Source organism: Penicillium daleae (assembly GCF_028827525.1).
Source record: "Penicillium daleae strain IBT 16125 chromosome Unknown utg000004l_segment0_segment0, whole genome shotgun sequence".
Lineage (NCBI taxonomy): Eukaryota > Fungi > Ascomycota > Eurotiomycetes > Eurotiales > Aspergillaceae > Penicillium > Penicillium daleae.
Window position 1 is genome coordinate 581246 of NW_026623152.1, and position 14871 is coordinate 596116.

The 14871-nt window shown below is 52.8% G+C and overlaps 7 protein-coding genes across 7 annotated transcripts; 4 read left to right on the top strand and 3 right to left on the bottom strand.

Annotated features, from left to right (window-relative positions):
* Positions 1–362: 362 nt before the first annotated feature.
* On the top strand, positions 363–1895 carry N7458_003929 (SNG1 family protein; the record flags this gene model as incomplete). The annotated part of the gene is made up of 1 exon (XM_056907311.1): positions 363–1895. One exon carries the CDS (start codon positions 363–365, stop codon positions 1893–1895), a length of 1533 nt encoding a protein of 510 aa, XP_056768038.1.
* A 132-nt stretch (positions 1896–2027) lies between these two features.
* Positions 2028–4199, bottom strand: N7458_003930 (RNA exonuclease; the record flags this gene model as incomplete). The annotated part of the gene is made up of 1 exon (XM_056907312.1): positions 2028–4199. The coding sequence occupies one exon, from the start codon at positions 4197–4199 to the stop codon at positions 2028–2030; it is 2172 nt and encodes a 723-aa protein (XP_056768039.1).
* Positions 4200–4687: 488 nt separating this feature from the next.
* N7458_003931 (PICOT family protein) lies at positions 4688–5602 on the top strand (the record flags this gene model as incomplete). The annotated part of the gene is made up of 2 exons (XM_056907313.1): positions 4688–5464; positions 5537–5602. The coding sequence occupies 2 exons, from the start codon at positions 4688–4690 to the stop codon at positions 5600–5602; spliced, it is 843 nt and encodes a 280-aa protein (XP_056768040.1).
* Positions 5603–5972: 370 nt separating this feature from the next.
* N7458_003932 (putative Gamma-butyrobetaine hydroxylase subfamily) lies at positions 5973–7634 on the bottom strand (the record flags this gene model as incomplete). The annotated part of the gene is made up of 1 exon (XM_056907314.1): positions 5973–7634. The coding sequence occupies one exon, from the start codon at positions 7632–7634 to the stop codon at positions 5973–5975; it is 1662 nt and encodes a 553-aa protein (XP_056768041.1).
* A 466-nt stretch (positions 7635–8100) lies between these two features.
* N7458_003933 (thiamine transporter TPC1) lies at positions 8101–9158 on the top strand (the record flags this gene model as incomplete). The annotated part of the gene is made up of 2 exons (XM_056907315.1): positions 8101–8340; positions 8439–9158. The coding sequence occupies 2 exons, from the start codon at positions 8101–8103 to the stop codon at positions 9156–9158; spliced, it is 960 nt and encodes a 319-aa protein (XP_056768042.1).
* Positions 9159–10123: 965 nt separating this feature from the next.
* On the top strand, positions 10124–11054 carry N7458_003934 (uncharacterized protein; the record flags this gene model as incomplete). Its single annotated transcript, XM_056907316.1, has 3 exons — positions 10124–10321; positions 10520–10864; positions 10920–11054. Coding segments are annotated over 3 exons (678 nt in total), but the record flags the coding sequence as incomplete, so codon positions are not given.
* A 298-nt stretch (positions 11055–11352) lies between these two features.
* On the bottom strand, positions 11353–14690 carry N7458_003935 (LEA domain protein; the record flags this gene model as incomplete). Its single annotated transcript, XM_056907317.1, has 3 exons — positions 11353–11877; positions 11938–12654; positions 12729–14690. 3 exons carry the CDS (start codon positions 14688–14690, stop codon positions 11353–11355), a joined length of 3204 nt encoding a protein of 1067 aa, XP_056768044.1.
* Positions 14691–14871: the final 181 nt, after the last annotated feature.

Below are 14871 nucleotides of genomic sequence, written 5' to 3' on the forward strand. Positions count from 1 at the left end.
GAGATCTGACACTCGTCATAATTGATCTACACTTTATCCAGACACCGCTCCGGGCACCCATGTCCTACTGTTGAAAAGGTGACTCCTTCACCGGGATTTACCTGTCACGATTCACTGTGTGGCGATAGGTGGACATTGCAGACCCTCACGCCGGTCAAGCGTGGCTTGCTTACTGTCTGTTGCGTAATGGGCGCTCACCAGGATTGGCTCTAATTTGCTTCAACACATCCTCTTTCGGCTTGGGCATGCTTAAGTAAAGGAACATTTTTTTGACTCACGCTTTAGTCATTGGCACTGGCTAACTATATATTCTGCGCCTGTCCAGCACTCGACATTAGCAACACCATCGACCCACAACAGCCATGGGCTTCTATGCGAAGGCAAGGCTGCCTCGCCCAAGCATCCATGACCCCTCGGTCAGGCCACGCCGACTGGCTGTGTTGAAGGCGGCAACTATCAACTTGCTTGTGCTTCAATTCCTCTTCCTAGGGCTATTCTGCTACATCTTTGGATCCTTGTTCCAACAAAACACACACATTCACAATATCAATATCCTTTTCGTCGACTACGACGGCGGTTCCATAGGAGCAGCAGTCGGCGATGCCTACCAAGAGCTAAAGGGGCCGAGTTTTCCAACCCTGGACGAGCGCCCGCCCCTGGCCTACCCTGAACCCAACTCCATTGCTTCCGCGGTATGCAACATTAAATTCTGGGGCGCTTTGTATATCACCGCCAACTCATCGAATGACCTCACTGCAGCTCTCGGGGGTGGATCCGCTGCCTCATCATACAATGCGAGCGATGTTCTCACTATAGTCTGGAACGAAGCACGCTACCCGGCAACTGCCGACGCTGTCGTCTACGACACGTTGGCCACTCTCTCAGAAGCTGCGCGAGTTGCTTACATGAGAACCAACGCAAAGCAAGCTATCCAATCAGTGAACAGCACAGACGAAGCAGCTCTCGCTATCTACTCCACGCCGTGGACACTGACCTCCGTGAATCTTCAACCAACCTCCCAAGGATCACGCCTCATCTACAACACACTCGTCATCATCCTAATCCTGATCCAGGAATTCTTCTACCTGGGTTACGTCAATGGTCTTTATCTCCAATTCAACCTCTACGCCTCCGTGACCCCCCATAGAATCGCCATTGTGCGACAAATCATCTCCGGCGTGTACACATTCGTCGGGTCCTTGTGCACCTCAGGCGCAATATGGGCCTTCCGAAGTGGCTGGAACGTCAATGGAGGGCAGTTCATGCTCACATGGATGGTATTATGGCTGTTTGCGCATCTGAATTTCCTCGTTCTCGACGTGTTTACTATCTGGTCGCCCCCGCCTTTCGTGCCGATGGCATTGATTTCGTGGATCGTGTTGAATGTCACGTCCATTCTTCTCCCATTCGAACTGTCACCGGGATTTTACAAATGGGGCTATGCTTTGCCCGCGCACAGCGTCTTCAATGTGCTGATCGATATCTGGTCCGGTGGGTGTAATCCACAGCTTTTCTATGGACTGCCCGTTCTATTTGTGTATGAGATATGTGGTCTTGCTCTTAGCACGCTTGGCGTCTATAGACGCTGTCATTACGCCATGATCAAATTGGAAAAGGACGCGAATGATGTGCAGGGACGAATTACGGCGTCGATTGCGGAACAGGAAGAACAAGAATTGTCGAGGCAGGAGACGGCTCAGGAATACCCCGAAAGCAGAGTCAGTGAAGGTGAACCTGAAGAGGGGGCTAGGGAGAGACGTGGAACTGTGACTACGATACCAGATCAAGGTGAGGTTATGGAAATCATTCGACGAGAGATGTCACGGCCGAGGGTGGAGACTGCTACTAGTCGGACGAATAATGGGCCCTGCTTTGATCTACCGTTCAGCGAGTAGTCAGGCAGATGTGAGAATGTCTGGTCTCACTTCTATTACCAGAGACTTGAGACGCGTTTTGATTTCATGATAAAATATGTATTTCGTGTAATTGTGCTGTGATATCCATAGTGGCGTCCACGCGTCAAGAATCTATTTAACACACATGAAGCCACATCCTTCGCGTGCCCGCTCACAAGCCCGCTTCAACGCCTGCTCTTCAGTATCCGTCCACTTTACACTCAACTCATTCCACGACTTGCGCGCGTTGAACTCTTGACGGTACTGGCGATGCATATTTTGCAGCCGGCTGACCTCACGTGGGTCGCCGGTGCCAGAGTACACGACGAAGAGCGTGCAGGGTGGCAGAGACTCGTAGATACGGGAGATATCTGTGACAGTGCGGGTGACTGTCTCAGCGAGACTCTTGGTGTCCGCCGGAGCGGTGGGACCGGTGGTCGGAGTCGTTTCTTCGGGAGGAGGGATGAGTGTCGTGGATTCGTTGGCGTTGTTGGCGTCCGGCATACGCGTGCACCAGCCCCGAGTCATTTCAAGGTTACGAAGGCGTGCCCAGGTGAAATCAACACCGCCGCCTGGAATGGTTGTGTTGGACTCATCGCCCTTGACGGCGGAGGCAATCCCCTTGACCACGTCGTCGTCATCGAGGCATCCAATCGAAACGGCTGCCTGTGAGCCGAATCCACGCTCTGGGTTTCCCCAGTCCACGACAGCGCCCGTCCGTCCCTCACCAGGAGTGGTGGGCTTTCCGTTCTTGGTGGACCGGGCTAGGCGACGAAAGATACTTTCGTTCGAGGCTTCACTTGTGCCCCAAAGCTCGCCTTTTTCACACTTCAGTTTGACAAGCTCAAGCACGGCCCGTGCATCTTCGACAGAATCATGGCCAGTCGTTCCCTTCTGAATCTCCTTGTTCAAGTATTTCTGAGTGAGCCACTTGAGACTGCACTTCAATGGCGGGCCACGCGGGTGGGGGTAGATGTGAGCAGTGTCGACGATGAATGGATGTGTGATTTTCAGTGCTGTCAGATCGGAGTTGAGGGAGTGTCCCACGAGGATAGTGCGAGGGGTCAAAATAGTCAAGAGCCGTTTCTGAATGTCGGCCAGTGTAGTCGTAACTGGATCAAGCATCTCCTTCGTGATGCCAGAGTAGCGAGTGAGGTAGTCAATGATCGGGTTGGTAGGTCTGACCAGCTCGTCGAGGACTACCTCGCCATCCCATCCAACCATACTGATGCGAGTGAGTTCGGAATGACCACCTTCGGTCAAACACATCTCACAGTCGAGGGACAGAACTTTCCGGCCCGCAGTCATGCTGCCTTGCTCGACCTCGGCGTCAGGTACCTCCCCCGACTCGAGGGTGGAAACATCTGTATCAACCCAGCCGTTTTCCGTAGATTGCTCTGCCCGATGACGGATTTCCAGTTGAGAGGCTTTGTCTTCGTCTGAGGTGAAAAATGCCGGATGAAGAGTGTACTCGTTCTCACGCAGGTCCTCTGCCGTGCTCAGGAAGGTCGTAATCGGTGTCCGCTTTGGCACGAAGGCCTTATCGACTTTGGCGGGCCGCGCGCCCTTTCCGTTGCCGCCGCTCTCCTTCGACTTCGGTAGTGATGATAATAGAATGGCCTGAAGAGGTGAATGCACCTTATTGTACTTGGGATCACCGGGGGCTTTGACAGGCCAGATGTGAGGGAACATGTTGGCCAAGGGACGCAGGGGCTCAGGCAAGGTCTCTGGATCAAGAACTCGTGGATTAAACTGGCCTGAGCGATCCTTGAGAGGGAGGCCTTGCTTCCATCGCTCAAAGTCGGCATTCTTTCTGTCGTCCGCCGTCTCTTCTGTCACTTCGGGCTGAATGGCAGTGTCCTTCTCCTTGTCCTCTTGCTGTGAATCCAATGGCAGTGTGCCGTCAAACATGCCAATCTCTAGCCCAGGGACCATCAGGACAACCACCTTCCGCATATGTCCAGAGTGCTTGATCGAAATCCATTGCGGTGCGACCCCGTCTGCAAAGCAATAGAGTAGCAAGCCTTGTAAGTCGGCAATTCTGATCGAGGACTGCAGGGTTCCCTCCACATAAGTCAGGTCCGGGTATTTGGTCTTTTCTCCGTCCACGCGTTTCCTCTTGGTACTCGGCTTCTGTCCATCCTTGGTGCTTTGAGAGGTGTTGGTGGCTGTCTCATCGGACTTGGGAGTCAAGGGACGATTCAAGCGAGAAAGGGTCTCTGCAACACCGAAACCAGTTCCATTAGTATCAGCGACCGGGTCAGAATCCTCATCCTCACGCTTTCGCTTGTTGTGGCGCGCCATTTCTTTCTGCTGTTTTCTTGAGACTTCACGTCGCAAAGCAGTAGAGAAATCGTGTCGTCAATCACGTGTTGATAAGAAGCGATTGCCAAAGCGGAGAGACACCATTTGCTGGGGGAACAGAGAACGGAGGCATGCAGACCGCCTTTGGGACCGCCTACATCTGTGTCTTACAATAAGCGGCAGTACTGTAATTTACGCTATCGCCGTAAATTGTGTAAAATTACACGTAACTGCCCAACGATCTGATAACGGACGATCGCCGGAAAATTCGCCCTCGTCACGCCATCGATCTTCAACTCTCTTCTATACACTTGCATCCCAGCACAGCCTCCAATTATCCACGGCGGCAAGCAAAGTTTATTATATCCAGGCTCTATCTGCCACAACATAGTCGCCAGGTCCTACCCACGGTCTGCCTTTCTCTCCTTACATCCACCCTCTCCTCCGACTTCGGGAAACCACTCCATCAACCAACCCCCCGCAACATCATGTCCGCCCTCATTGAAGTCGCCTCGGAGGCCGACTTCACCTCGCACCTGGCCTCGCTGTCGCCGTCTGCACTACTAATCCTCTACTTCCACACGCCATGGGCCGCACCATGTACGCAGATGCGCGCCGTCCTCGAGGCCATCGCCGGCCAATACCCCGCCGCCTCCCCGCCCGTTATCTCGTTTGTCGGCATCAACGCAGAGGAGTTGCCCGATATCTCGGAGGAGCTGGACGTCACAGCGGTGCCATTCGTCGTGCTGATGCGCGGTGGTCAGAGGCTCGAGGATATTAGCGGAAGCGATGCTGTCAAGGTCCGCACCGCTATTGAGCGTCACGCGGGTGGCGCGGCGCCCGCGGACGGCGCAAAGACCAGCATTCCTGCTGCCCTCACTGCTACACCCCGGGAGAATGGGCCTGATGTTGCGACACAGCCTCCTGCTGCTGCGACTAATGCACCTGAACCCGCAGCCAATGCCATTGATGTCTCGTCTACTCCCGCCCTGACTCCCGAGCAGACCAAAGAGGCTCTGTGGGCCCGCCTGGATCAACTTGTTAAGGCCGCCTCTGTGATGCTGTTTATGAAGGGTACACCCAGTTCGCCGCAGTGTGGCTTCAGTCGGCAGCTTGTCGGAATTTTGCGTGAGCGAAGCGTTAAGTACGGCTTCTTCAACATTTTGGCCGATGAGGATGTCCGACAGGGTCTGAAGGAGTATGCCGACTGGCCCACTTTCCCGCAGTTGTGGGTGAGCGGCGAGTTGGTTGGTGGACTGGATATTGTACGTTTCTTCCTTCTTACCTCTGGGTGGTTTCAATTGATAGACAATCGGGTTGCTAATTGCTCACTTCAGGTCCGCGACGAGATCGAGAACGACCCAAGCTTCCTGGACCAGTTCTCCGTCAACAAGCAGTCTTAGGTGGTCGGTCCCAGCATGATACCCCCCTACCTACCGGGGGCCGAATATTCAAAATGAACAATACTATGATACGCGTATCCGCTTGATATCAGAAAAGCCTTGCAATTTCAAGGATATGTATTTCACTACTTTAAATTTATACATTTGAGATCTTGAAACCGTATGCATATTGTCTCATGCAGCTCGCGTCGTAAATGTTCCCCCAGCCACATCCTGATAATGCACAGTGGCTGTCACTAGGTACAGCAGGTATCGCAGACCGCGAAATCACAGGTCAATCGCAACGCTATCTTCGCTCAAAAATGCCAATTTGCGCAAATAAACTCAACATCATACCAGTCACTCGCTGAGCAGATACTGCACCCTTGTACTACAAGGTGGGGTTCCCCAGCTCAGAGACCTTGCTCTGTTCAATGGGTTCAGGCTCCCTCTCTTGGCCCTCTAACGCCTTACCAACTTCCCCAAGAGGCCCAGCCTCCCGAACAAACTTCTGTCCTTCTCGTAAGCGAACCTCTGCAAGAGCCAGCTGTGCCTCGTATGCCGAAGTCTCGGCAATCTCTCGACGGACTCCCTCAAGACCCACGAAAGGATCAGCAGCCTTCCACGTAATAGCCTCATTCTCTCGGCATACAGCGTAGCGAGACAACAGTGCATCCTCGTCCACATACGCACCGGCCAGCCACCGCGAACCAGAGCTGGTGTTGAACTTGTTACGGGCGTGAACGATGCGACGGTTGTTGAAGATCACGCACTCTCCCGGATTCAATTTCAATTGGAAAACTGAATGCTGGGCCTCCATGATCTTGATGAAGTGGGTCAACGCCCGCTTGAGATCAACGTAGCCGACAGTACCAGAGCCAGCTTTGCCTTCATATTCAGGCAGGGCAGACTGGAAGGGTGGCGAGTAGTTGACGTAACGAAGCTCATTTGTTTTGGGATCGAGCTGGAAGACGGGCCTGGTGTTGTGGTACTTGTGCTCGTCATGAGCGTACTCGTAGCCCAGATGGCGACGAGAGAGTGCCTTGTACTCGGTGGGTAATTCGCTCTTCATGATGTTGGCAGCACGGAATGTATCGGCGAACAAGGACTCGCCTCCATCGCAGGAATTCTCCAAGCAGTGGAGTAGCTGGTAACCCGGAGGTTCATTCATGTACATGAGGTCCATGTGAAAACCAAGGAACTGGTTTGTGTATGCAACGTTCTTGGCCTGTGGTACGGTCTTCACATCCCAGGTCTCCCCGTAGAAGGTATTGCGTAGAGGACCCATCCGAGTCGCGATCTTCGCGACCATTTCGCGTGAATCGGGAATATCCTTGACAAAGATCAGGCCGAGACGAGACAGGTTGCGCATAGCTGCCGCGAACTTGGCATCGTCCTTCATGTAATCCTCATATGATACCCAATGTTGTAATCGACTCATCAGATTACTTGTCCACCGAAGAGGCTTCATATTTGGGGAGGTTTGTTCGTGAGGGTCCAGAATGGGGTTCTTGAGGTATTTAATATTCCAACGAGATGTATGGTCCTTTCCGTAGCCGGCAATATCATTGGCCCATGTCACCTCTAAGTGTGTTCCATCCCACCGCACGAGTCGAGGATAGACACCCTTTGGAATATCACTCGTACGGAAAGACCGTTGCTTCGAGTGCGGATCCACACACTTGGGACACTTGCACAGGTCGCGCAGGTAGTAAAAGGGCAGTATAGTTCGACCTTGATCCGCAACCCACAAGACCAACTTATCCGGGTGAAGGTAAGCCTCCGCAGGCTTCATGATCTCCATCCGGATGAGTGCTTCTGGCTGCCCGTTTGAGGCAGCGCGTCTGACTCGACTGACCGTGACCGGCTTGCCATCGCGCTCAACCAAGCGGCCAGTTTTGATCGCATCGAGAAGAACTGCATTGTTTGTTAGACGGGCCATCGCATCCTGCTCGGATTGGCTCCGTCGGACCGAAGTAACAAAACTGCGCCGTGCAGGGCCGGCGAGGCCCCGCGAGATTCGTCGCGCCGCAGCGAGGGAGGCAGGACGCATTGAACAGGTTGTGGGAAAGCAATTGGGACAAATGAGTGTATCAACGAAGAAGAAACGAAGGGCAAGAGAGGAGGGGACGCGAGCAACATGTGATGTCCCTGGACCCCGGACTGCGCTAGTAACAACTGCTCCCCATTTCGGGCTATTGTAACCGCGGTGACTGCCCGTTACCCGCCCGTACGGAACTGTAAGGGTTTGGATGCCGAGGTACGGTCACCTGACTACTCCGTACTTCCAATAACAAACGAACTAACGCAGGTTGTGCCTGGTAGATGACGTAAAGTGCTGCCCTGTTGCCTCACATATCTGGCGTCAAGGCAGAACAATCCGGACTTACGTAAATCACCGCGGATACCCCCATTCCTGTCGCCCCCGGCTAAATTTATAACAAAGAATAAAATAACAAACTGGTAATCGAGGACCCATCATGGAATTCAGTTCCTAACAAGCCCCCGTTCACACAGTCATGTCAACTGGGGGTCATCATCTCAAAGATGAAGGGACCAAGCGACAGGTGGTACTTGCTGGCGGAGCCGCAGGGCTGATCTCGCGCTTTTGCATTGCGCCGCTCGATGTCGTCAAGATCCGCCTGCAGCTGCAGATTCACTCCCTGTCGGACCCGGTCTCACATCGGACGGTGGTCGGTCCCGTATACAAGGGAACGCTGTCAACAATGCGGGACATTGCGATGCAAGAGGGGATTACGGTGCGTTTTGTGTTTTCTGATCGCGATGTCGAGTCCTCTACTGGACCCAGCGATCACAATTGCGGAGGCGGGACCAGCTAACGATTTCTGGGGAACAGGGTCTATGGAAAGGCAACATACCCGCCGAGATGATGTACGTGTGCTACGGAGCCCTCCAATTCACCGCATACCGAGCGACAACCCAAGCGCTGGAACAATTGGGTCCGTACCGACTTCCGCAATCCGCCGAATCTTTCGTATCAGGTGCCTTAGCCGGCGGAATCGCAACGGCGACGACATACCCGCTCGATCTACTCCGCACACGCTTTGCCGCACAGGGAACGGAACGCATTTATCGATCTCTGGGATCGTCGGTGCTAGAGATCGCACGGCAAGAGGGTGCCGCCGGGTTCTTCCGGGGATCCTCAGCGGCCGTCGTGCAAATTGTACCATATATGGGATTGTTTTTCACAGCATACGAGGGCTTCCGACCAACAATGGCCAAGTGGGATTCTTTACCGTTTGGGACTGGCGATGCCGCGGCCGGTGTTTTGGCTAGCGTCATTGCGAAGACCGGCGTGTTTCCCTTGGACTTGGTACGGAAGCGTTTGCAGGTGCAAGGCCCAACACGGACTCGATATGTGCATCGCAACATACCTGAATACACTGGAGTCATACAGTCCATCAATCTGATATTGCGCACGCAGGGCGTGCGCGGGTTGTACCGCGGGTTGACTGTCAGCTTGCTCAAGGCGGCGCCGGCCAGTGCCGTGACCATGTGGACCTACGAGCGGGTTTTGAAATTGCTTCAGGAGACACAGCTGGCGGCACTGGATTAAGAAATTGCTTGTTTGCTTATTGCATCTGAAGGTTGCACATGGGGATCATAAATTAGCATGCGACGGCGTTCATGGGAGGTTCTTATGGAGTTCCATTGCTAGATAGATAGTCAATTGTATTATGGATCATATTGACCAAAGTCCTGACTGTAGGCTGTTCTGCTTGCTCCCGCTGTTTTGATCTAGGCTATTAGCTGTATCTTTCTTATGCTCCTCATGATGGAGAATTCAGCAGGAACTCGGATGAGCTGTCGTTTCATTCCAAATGCCAATGTCTATAAGGAAACGAGGCATCCATGGATGTGTATCTAAGGTTCAAGAGTAGTGACATGCAGAATCATATTCCGCTTCCTGCCAATACAAGCTTTTGTTAGGTTTGGGACTTATCACGTTCCTCATAGATATTAACCCCCTCGGAACGCCGGATTCGGTGAGCTTCATATACGACAAGCACCCTTGAACCACAGTCAGAAGACGAATAGAAAAGGGACCAATCCTTGACGAGTTCTAAAGGACAATTACTCACCAGTTGCTGTAAATCAAGCATGGACACGTTCCAGGGTTGTGAACAACTTCAGTCTTATTTCTAGCTAACGGGAGGATTATATACATCCCCATTTGGAGCCAAATCTCGGACCCAAACATGATTCCGACGACTGGAGGACATAACAATTTACCGATTGAAATGTTCGTTCAGGACTAATGTTTTAGCTTGCATTTTTAGATTTCGAAGTAGGAGAATGAGACCTGAATCGAGTTTGATCACGTCAGAAATAGTTCAACGTGTCGTGATTACTGTTTCTGAAATCCAATCCCCACTCTTATTAAGAGCGGAAGGCCAGGCGGTAGAACGGGACGTGGTTGAAGGATCTATGGATACGACACTAAACTTAGTGGCGTCCCCCAGCCTCGTACCCCTTTTCTCTTCTCAATTTAACCAAAAGGCAAAGTTTCAGTAGCAAAGGCCCTGTGCTGTGCTTTTATTCATCGCATCGATCATGGCTCCAAATGCCCAGGTTACTCTGATTCCTTGGGACCCGGCGTCCGTGACTCATCGACAGTGGCTCATCAGGCAGCGGGATGAGTGCGGCTGGGATCAGGACAAAGTTGAGACCACGTGGAAAGAGTACCAGACAAAAGGATATAAGTGCATCTATTGGATTGTAAGTGGTTCCTATTAAATAGTCAAGCATTACAAAAATTCACCCGTCTATACATATACCGTGGTGGTTCTCATGTTTTTCTCAAAAGGTCCTATCTCCAGATGATCTGGAAGGGGGAAAAGATGTCAACAATACACTAAAGGTAGAATTCTCGTGTTTGCCCGGAATTCCCATCCGCATAATAACAATGGACTATAGACGAATGAACCGCTCCGGGATACCGCTCAATCTATTAATGGGGTGTCTCGTGTAGCCACCCAAAAAGAATTCGTTCCTATCGGGCACATCTCTTTGGATGCGCGAAATATAGGAGTAGAAAAAGTGGGAATCGCTAGCTCGGCGCCTGGCTTATTCTGGGTTAAAACGTTCTTCGTGTCCGGAGCCTTTCAGAGCAAAGGTATCGGACGGGCAGCAATGGACGAGGTAGAGTTGATGGCCACCAGAGAGCCACTACTCGCGACAACTTTGATGCTCGATGTTATTCTGGGAGAAGACCAGATGAGGAAGGAATTCGCTCTGGCAACTTTTGGAAGCATTCCGAAGGTAATCAACCAAGCGCAGCTATCGTGATCTTGCTATCTGACTCATGAATAAATAGTTCACTACGGAGGAGTGGTACCTCCGCAGAGGATACAAGCCTGTGAAGGCAGTGCAGAACTATTATGATGCGGTGGATCGGAACGGAAAACAATGGGATATGAAGACGATCTTTATGAAGAAGAAGATTGGGTGAAAAGCGCGGACGACGATGTGACGACTAGACACGTCACAGGGAGGACGAGGCTTTTGTATTTGGTGTAAAATTTCAACATTAGAAGTCAGTACCCATATTAAGCGTTTACGGCATTATTTACGATGTCTATTCTGCAATTTGAAAAATTCAAACCAATCGGTTATTAAATATCTCAACAAGGGTGAAGTCAAAATCAGAGCCAGACTTATACACAATACATGAACGAGTCGTTTTCAGATGACTAAAAAGCAAGAACAAACAGCGCTGATTAACACAAAATCCAGAAAAAAAAAACAATTTACTTCTTGCCTCCCAAGCCCAAGGCATCAGTCAAGCTGCCCAGACCCAGACCGTCGATCAACTTGTCGAGTCCAAGACCACCAAGGATGCCATTCAAGAGACCACCCAGGCCAAGACCGTCGAGCAGACGGCCAACCAAGGTGAGCACACCGTTCAGCAAGAGACCAACAGCAGCGATGATCTGGAACAGTGGCTCGGAGAGCAGAGCCCACAAAGGGTTCAGCTTCTTCTTGGCATGAGGCATGTCGGCAATGCGCTTCTTGCCGTTGTCTATGGTCTTCACCACGGTCTCGGTCAGCTCCTTGATCATATCAGCCAGCTGGTATTCTTCGGGTGTCGCATCGCGTGTCGAGGCGCGAGCCTTGGCGGTAGCAGCGATACGACCATCAGGATCGAGAGCACGGATGGAGCCATTGCACTCCTGCAGGAGGCGGCCGCCCTCTTCGATCAGAGGCTTGACGTCCTTGACCAGCTTCTCTTCATCAAGCTCGTCCTTGGGAGTGCGGTCTGCTTGCTCGAGGCGCTGTACAAGGCATAGTTAGTCATCCGAATGTTCTTATACGCGTTTTGGGTCTGAACTTACGTCGGTGATTTGCTTGCAAACGGGCTTGACCTGGTCAAGAGTCTGGCGCAGGATGTGACACATTTTCTCGGCCAGTTGGCGATCCTGCTCGGCCTTGGCCTGAGCCTCCTGCTCTTCGGCAGTAGGACCTTCGTCGGAGATGTTCTCCAGGAGAGTACATTCGCCAAGCTTATTGCCGTCGTTGTCGACAACAAAACCGTTGTCGTCAATTGTCTTGCCGACCAGAGTAGCCAGGTTACCGGAGGTCAGCTTGCCAATCAGGTTGCCATCGGCATCATGCACTTCACCCTCCTTGTTGACCTTGCGGCCTGACATAGGGTTGACGTCGCGTTTCTTTTCCTCGGGCTCCCAGCGCTCGGCCTTGCCAATGGTGTTACCGTTCTTGTCGACAACATCACCATCCTCATCGACCTTGCGGCCAAGAAGACGCTTGGCATCGCCCTCGATCAGACGGCCGATGATTTGGTCACCGGAGATAACGACACCATCCTTACCAACTTCGGCATTATCCCAGCCGTAGAATGGGCCTTCCGCCTTGTCTTGCTCAGCTCCAGGGATGAGCTCGGCACGACCGATGACCTTGCCGTCGTCGCCCCAGATCTGGCCCTTACCATCAACCTTGCGGCCAGCCATGCGCTTGTCACCCTCGACAACGCGACCGACAACAGCGCCGGTGGCTGGGTCAACAACCTTACCACTCTTGTTAACCACCTTGCCCTCGAGGGAGAGAGATCGGCCTCCTCGGGAGCTTCCTCCTCTGGGGGCTCGTAGGGCTCAGCACGGCCCTTGACGTTGCCGTACTTGTCGGTAATCTCGCCATCCTCGTCGACACAGTGGCCGCGGAGCTTCTTGGCATCGCCTTCAATCAATTTACCCACGATGGTACCGTCCTCATCTTCAACAAAGCCATCCTTGGTGACGACCAGGCTCTCCATGCCTGCGAAGGGTCCTTCAGGGTTGTTCTCAAGCTCGTCTTCGGGGATAAGCTCGACACGACCGACCACCTTCTTGCCGTCATAGATCTCGCCATCCTCGATCTTCTTGCCAGCAATCTGCTTGGGGTTACCCTCAACGACGCGGGCAATGGGGAAGCCTTCGTCGCCGATCACGTATCCGGCCTTGTTGCAGTGCATGCCGTTCAACACAGAGACATCGGGAGCAGCTTCCTCTTCAGGCTCGGGTTCATCGTAGCGCTCAGCGCGACCAATGACACTGCCATGACGATCAAGGATCTCGCCGTCCTCATCGACACCACGACCAGACAGCTTCTTGGCGTCACCTTCAACAAGCTTACCAACACGGTTTTGGTTCTCATCCACGATCCAGCCATCCTGACCGACGACGAGACCCTCATAACCGGCGAAGGGTCCCTCCTCATCCTTGTCTTCTTCGACGGGGAGGGCCTTGACCTTGCCAATGACGTTGCCACGATTATCCCAGAATTGACCCTTGTCATCAAGGGTTGCCTTGAGTCGGGAAATCTTCTTGGGATCGCCTTCGATGAGCTCGCCAATGGGTTTGTCAGTGGTCTGATCGATAATATAGCCGCGCTTGTTGCATGTGAGACCTTCAAGGGTGTCGAGGTCGGGGATGCGGACGCCCTCTTCGACATCTTCAGCGGCACCTTGCGCCTCATCAGCGACATCCTCGGCAGTTTCTTTAGGCTCATCAAGGGCCCCTTCGGCAGTATCCTTGGCCTCATCGACATCGGGTACCGCGTCGCCAGCCTCGTCGACGGCATCTTCAGCCTGATCGGCGGTATCATCAACGGCTTCCTTAGCCTGATCGGTAGGAAGGCCGTCCTCGGCATCTTCAAAGTCCTCCTCAGCTTCCCCCTTGGCACCATTCACCTGCTCAGTGACATTACCGGCAGCTTCCTGGATGTTCTTCTCCTGCTCTTCGACAGGGAGCAGCTCGACGCGACCAATCGCATCGCCCTCATCATCAACAACTTCGCCATCGTCATTCAGAGTATATCCAATGAGGTCTTCAGGATCGCCCTCAACGATCTTTCCGACCACCTGATCAGCAGAGTTCTTGATTACGCCGCCATCAGACACAGGAAGACCCTCGAGTTGGGCAAGGTCGGTGACAACGTTCTTCGCTTCGTCAAGCTTGGACTCGGCATCGTTGGGGATGTCCTTTGCCTGATCTGCAACATCGTGGAGGATGTCCACACGGCCGATCATATCACCATCCTCGTCAAGGATCTCGCCATCATCACCGATGGTCTGACCAACCAGATCCTCGGGGTCTCCCTCAATGACCTTGCCCAGAGGGTTACCGTCTTGTCCCAGAACCTGACCGCCATCGGCAATAGAAAGACCCTTCAGAGCAGACAGATCGAGCGGAACGTTATTGGTAATAGTCTCTCCACCTTTTGAGCCGGTATCCTTCGCCTTTCCAGCAGCACCTTTGGCCTTCTTGGTCATACCACCCAGAGGAGTGGCAGACCCCGAAGCCTGCGAGACTGCATCACCGGGTGGAGAAATAGGGCGGCGTTGTTCGGAAGAAAGGCTCTTCTTCTGGGACTTGGGGGAGGGGGTCTCGGGAACTGAAATGTCGTCATCATCTTGGATGGGCTCGGGGGCCTTCGGAGTGAGCTTCGTGGCGGGAGTCTTCTTGCTGGACTTTGTTGGGGTTTCTGAGACGCTGGGCTTGGAGGCGGCGCTGGAGCCAGAGCCTTTGCGCAGCTTGGCGGGGGAGCCGGTCTTCGATCCCACCTTGGGTGGTGCTTTTCCAACGGCGGACATTCTGTTTGATCGATTGGAAAAAGAGTCGTTGAAGCTTCAGAGCAGAGTTGCTATACTGGGCATCATGGTCAGCAATAGTCACAACTTCAATGAAGTATGCAAGTACTCACAATACAATCAAGTCGTGAAACGGATTCAAAGAAAAATAAACGCTCGTGTCTTGATACAGTAACGTCGTAGA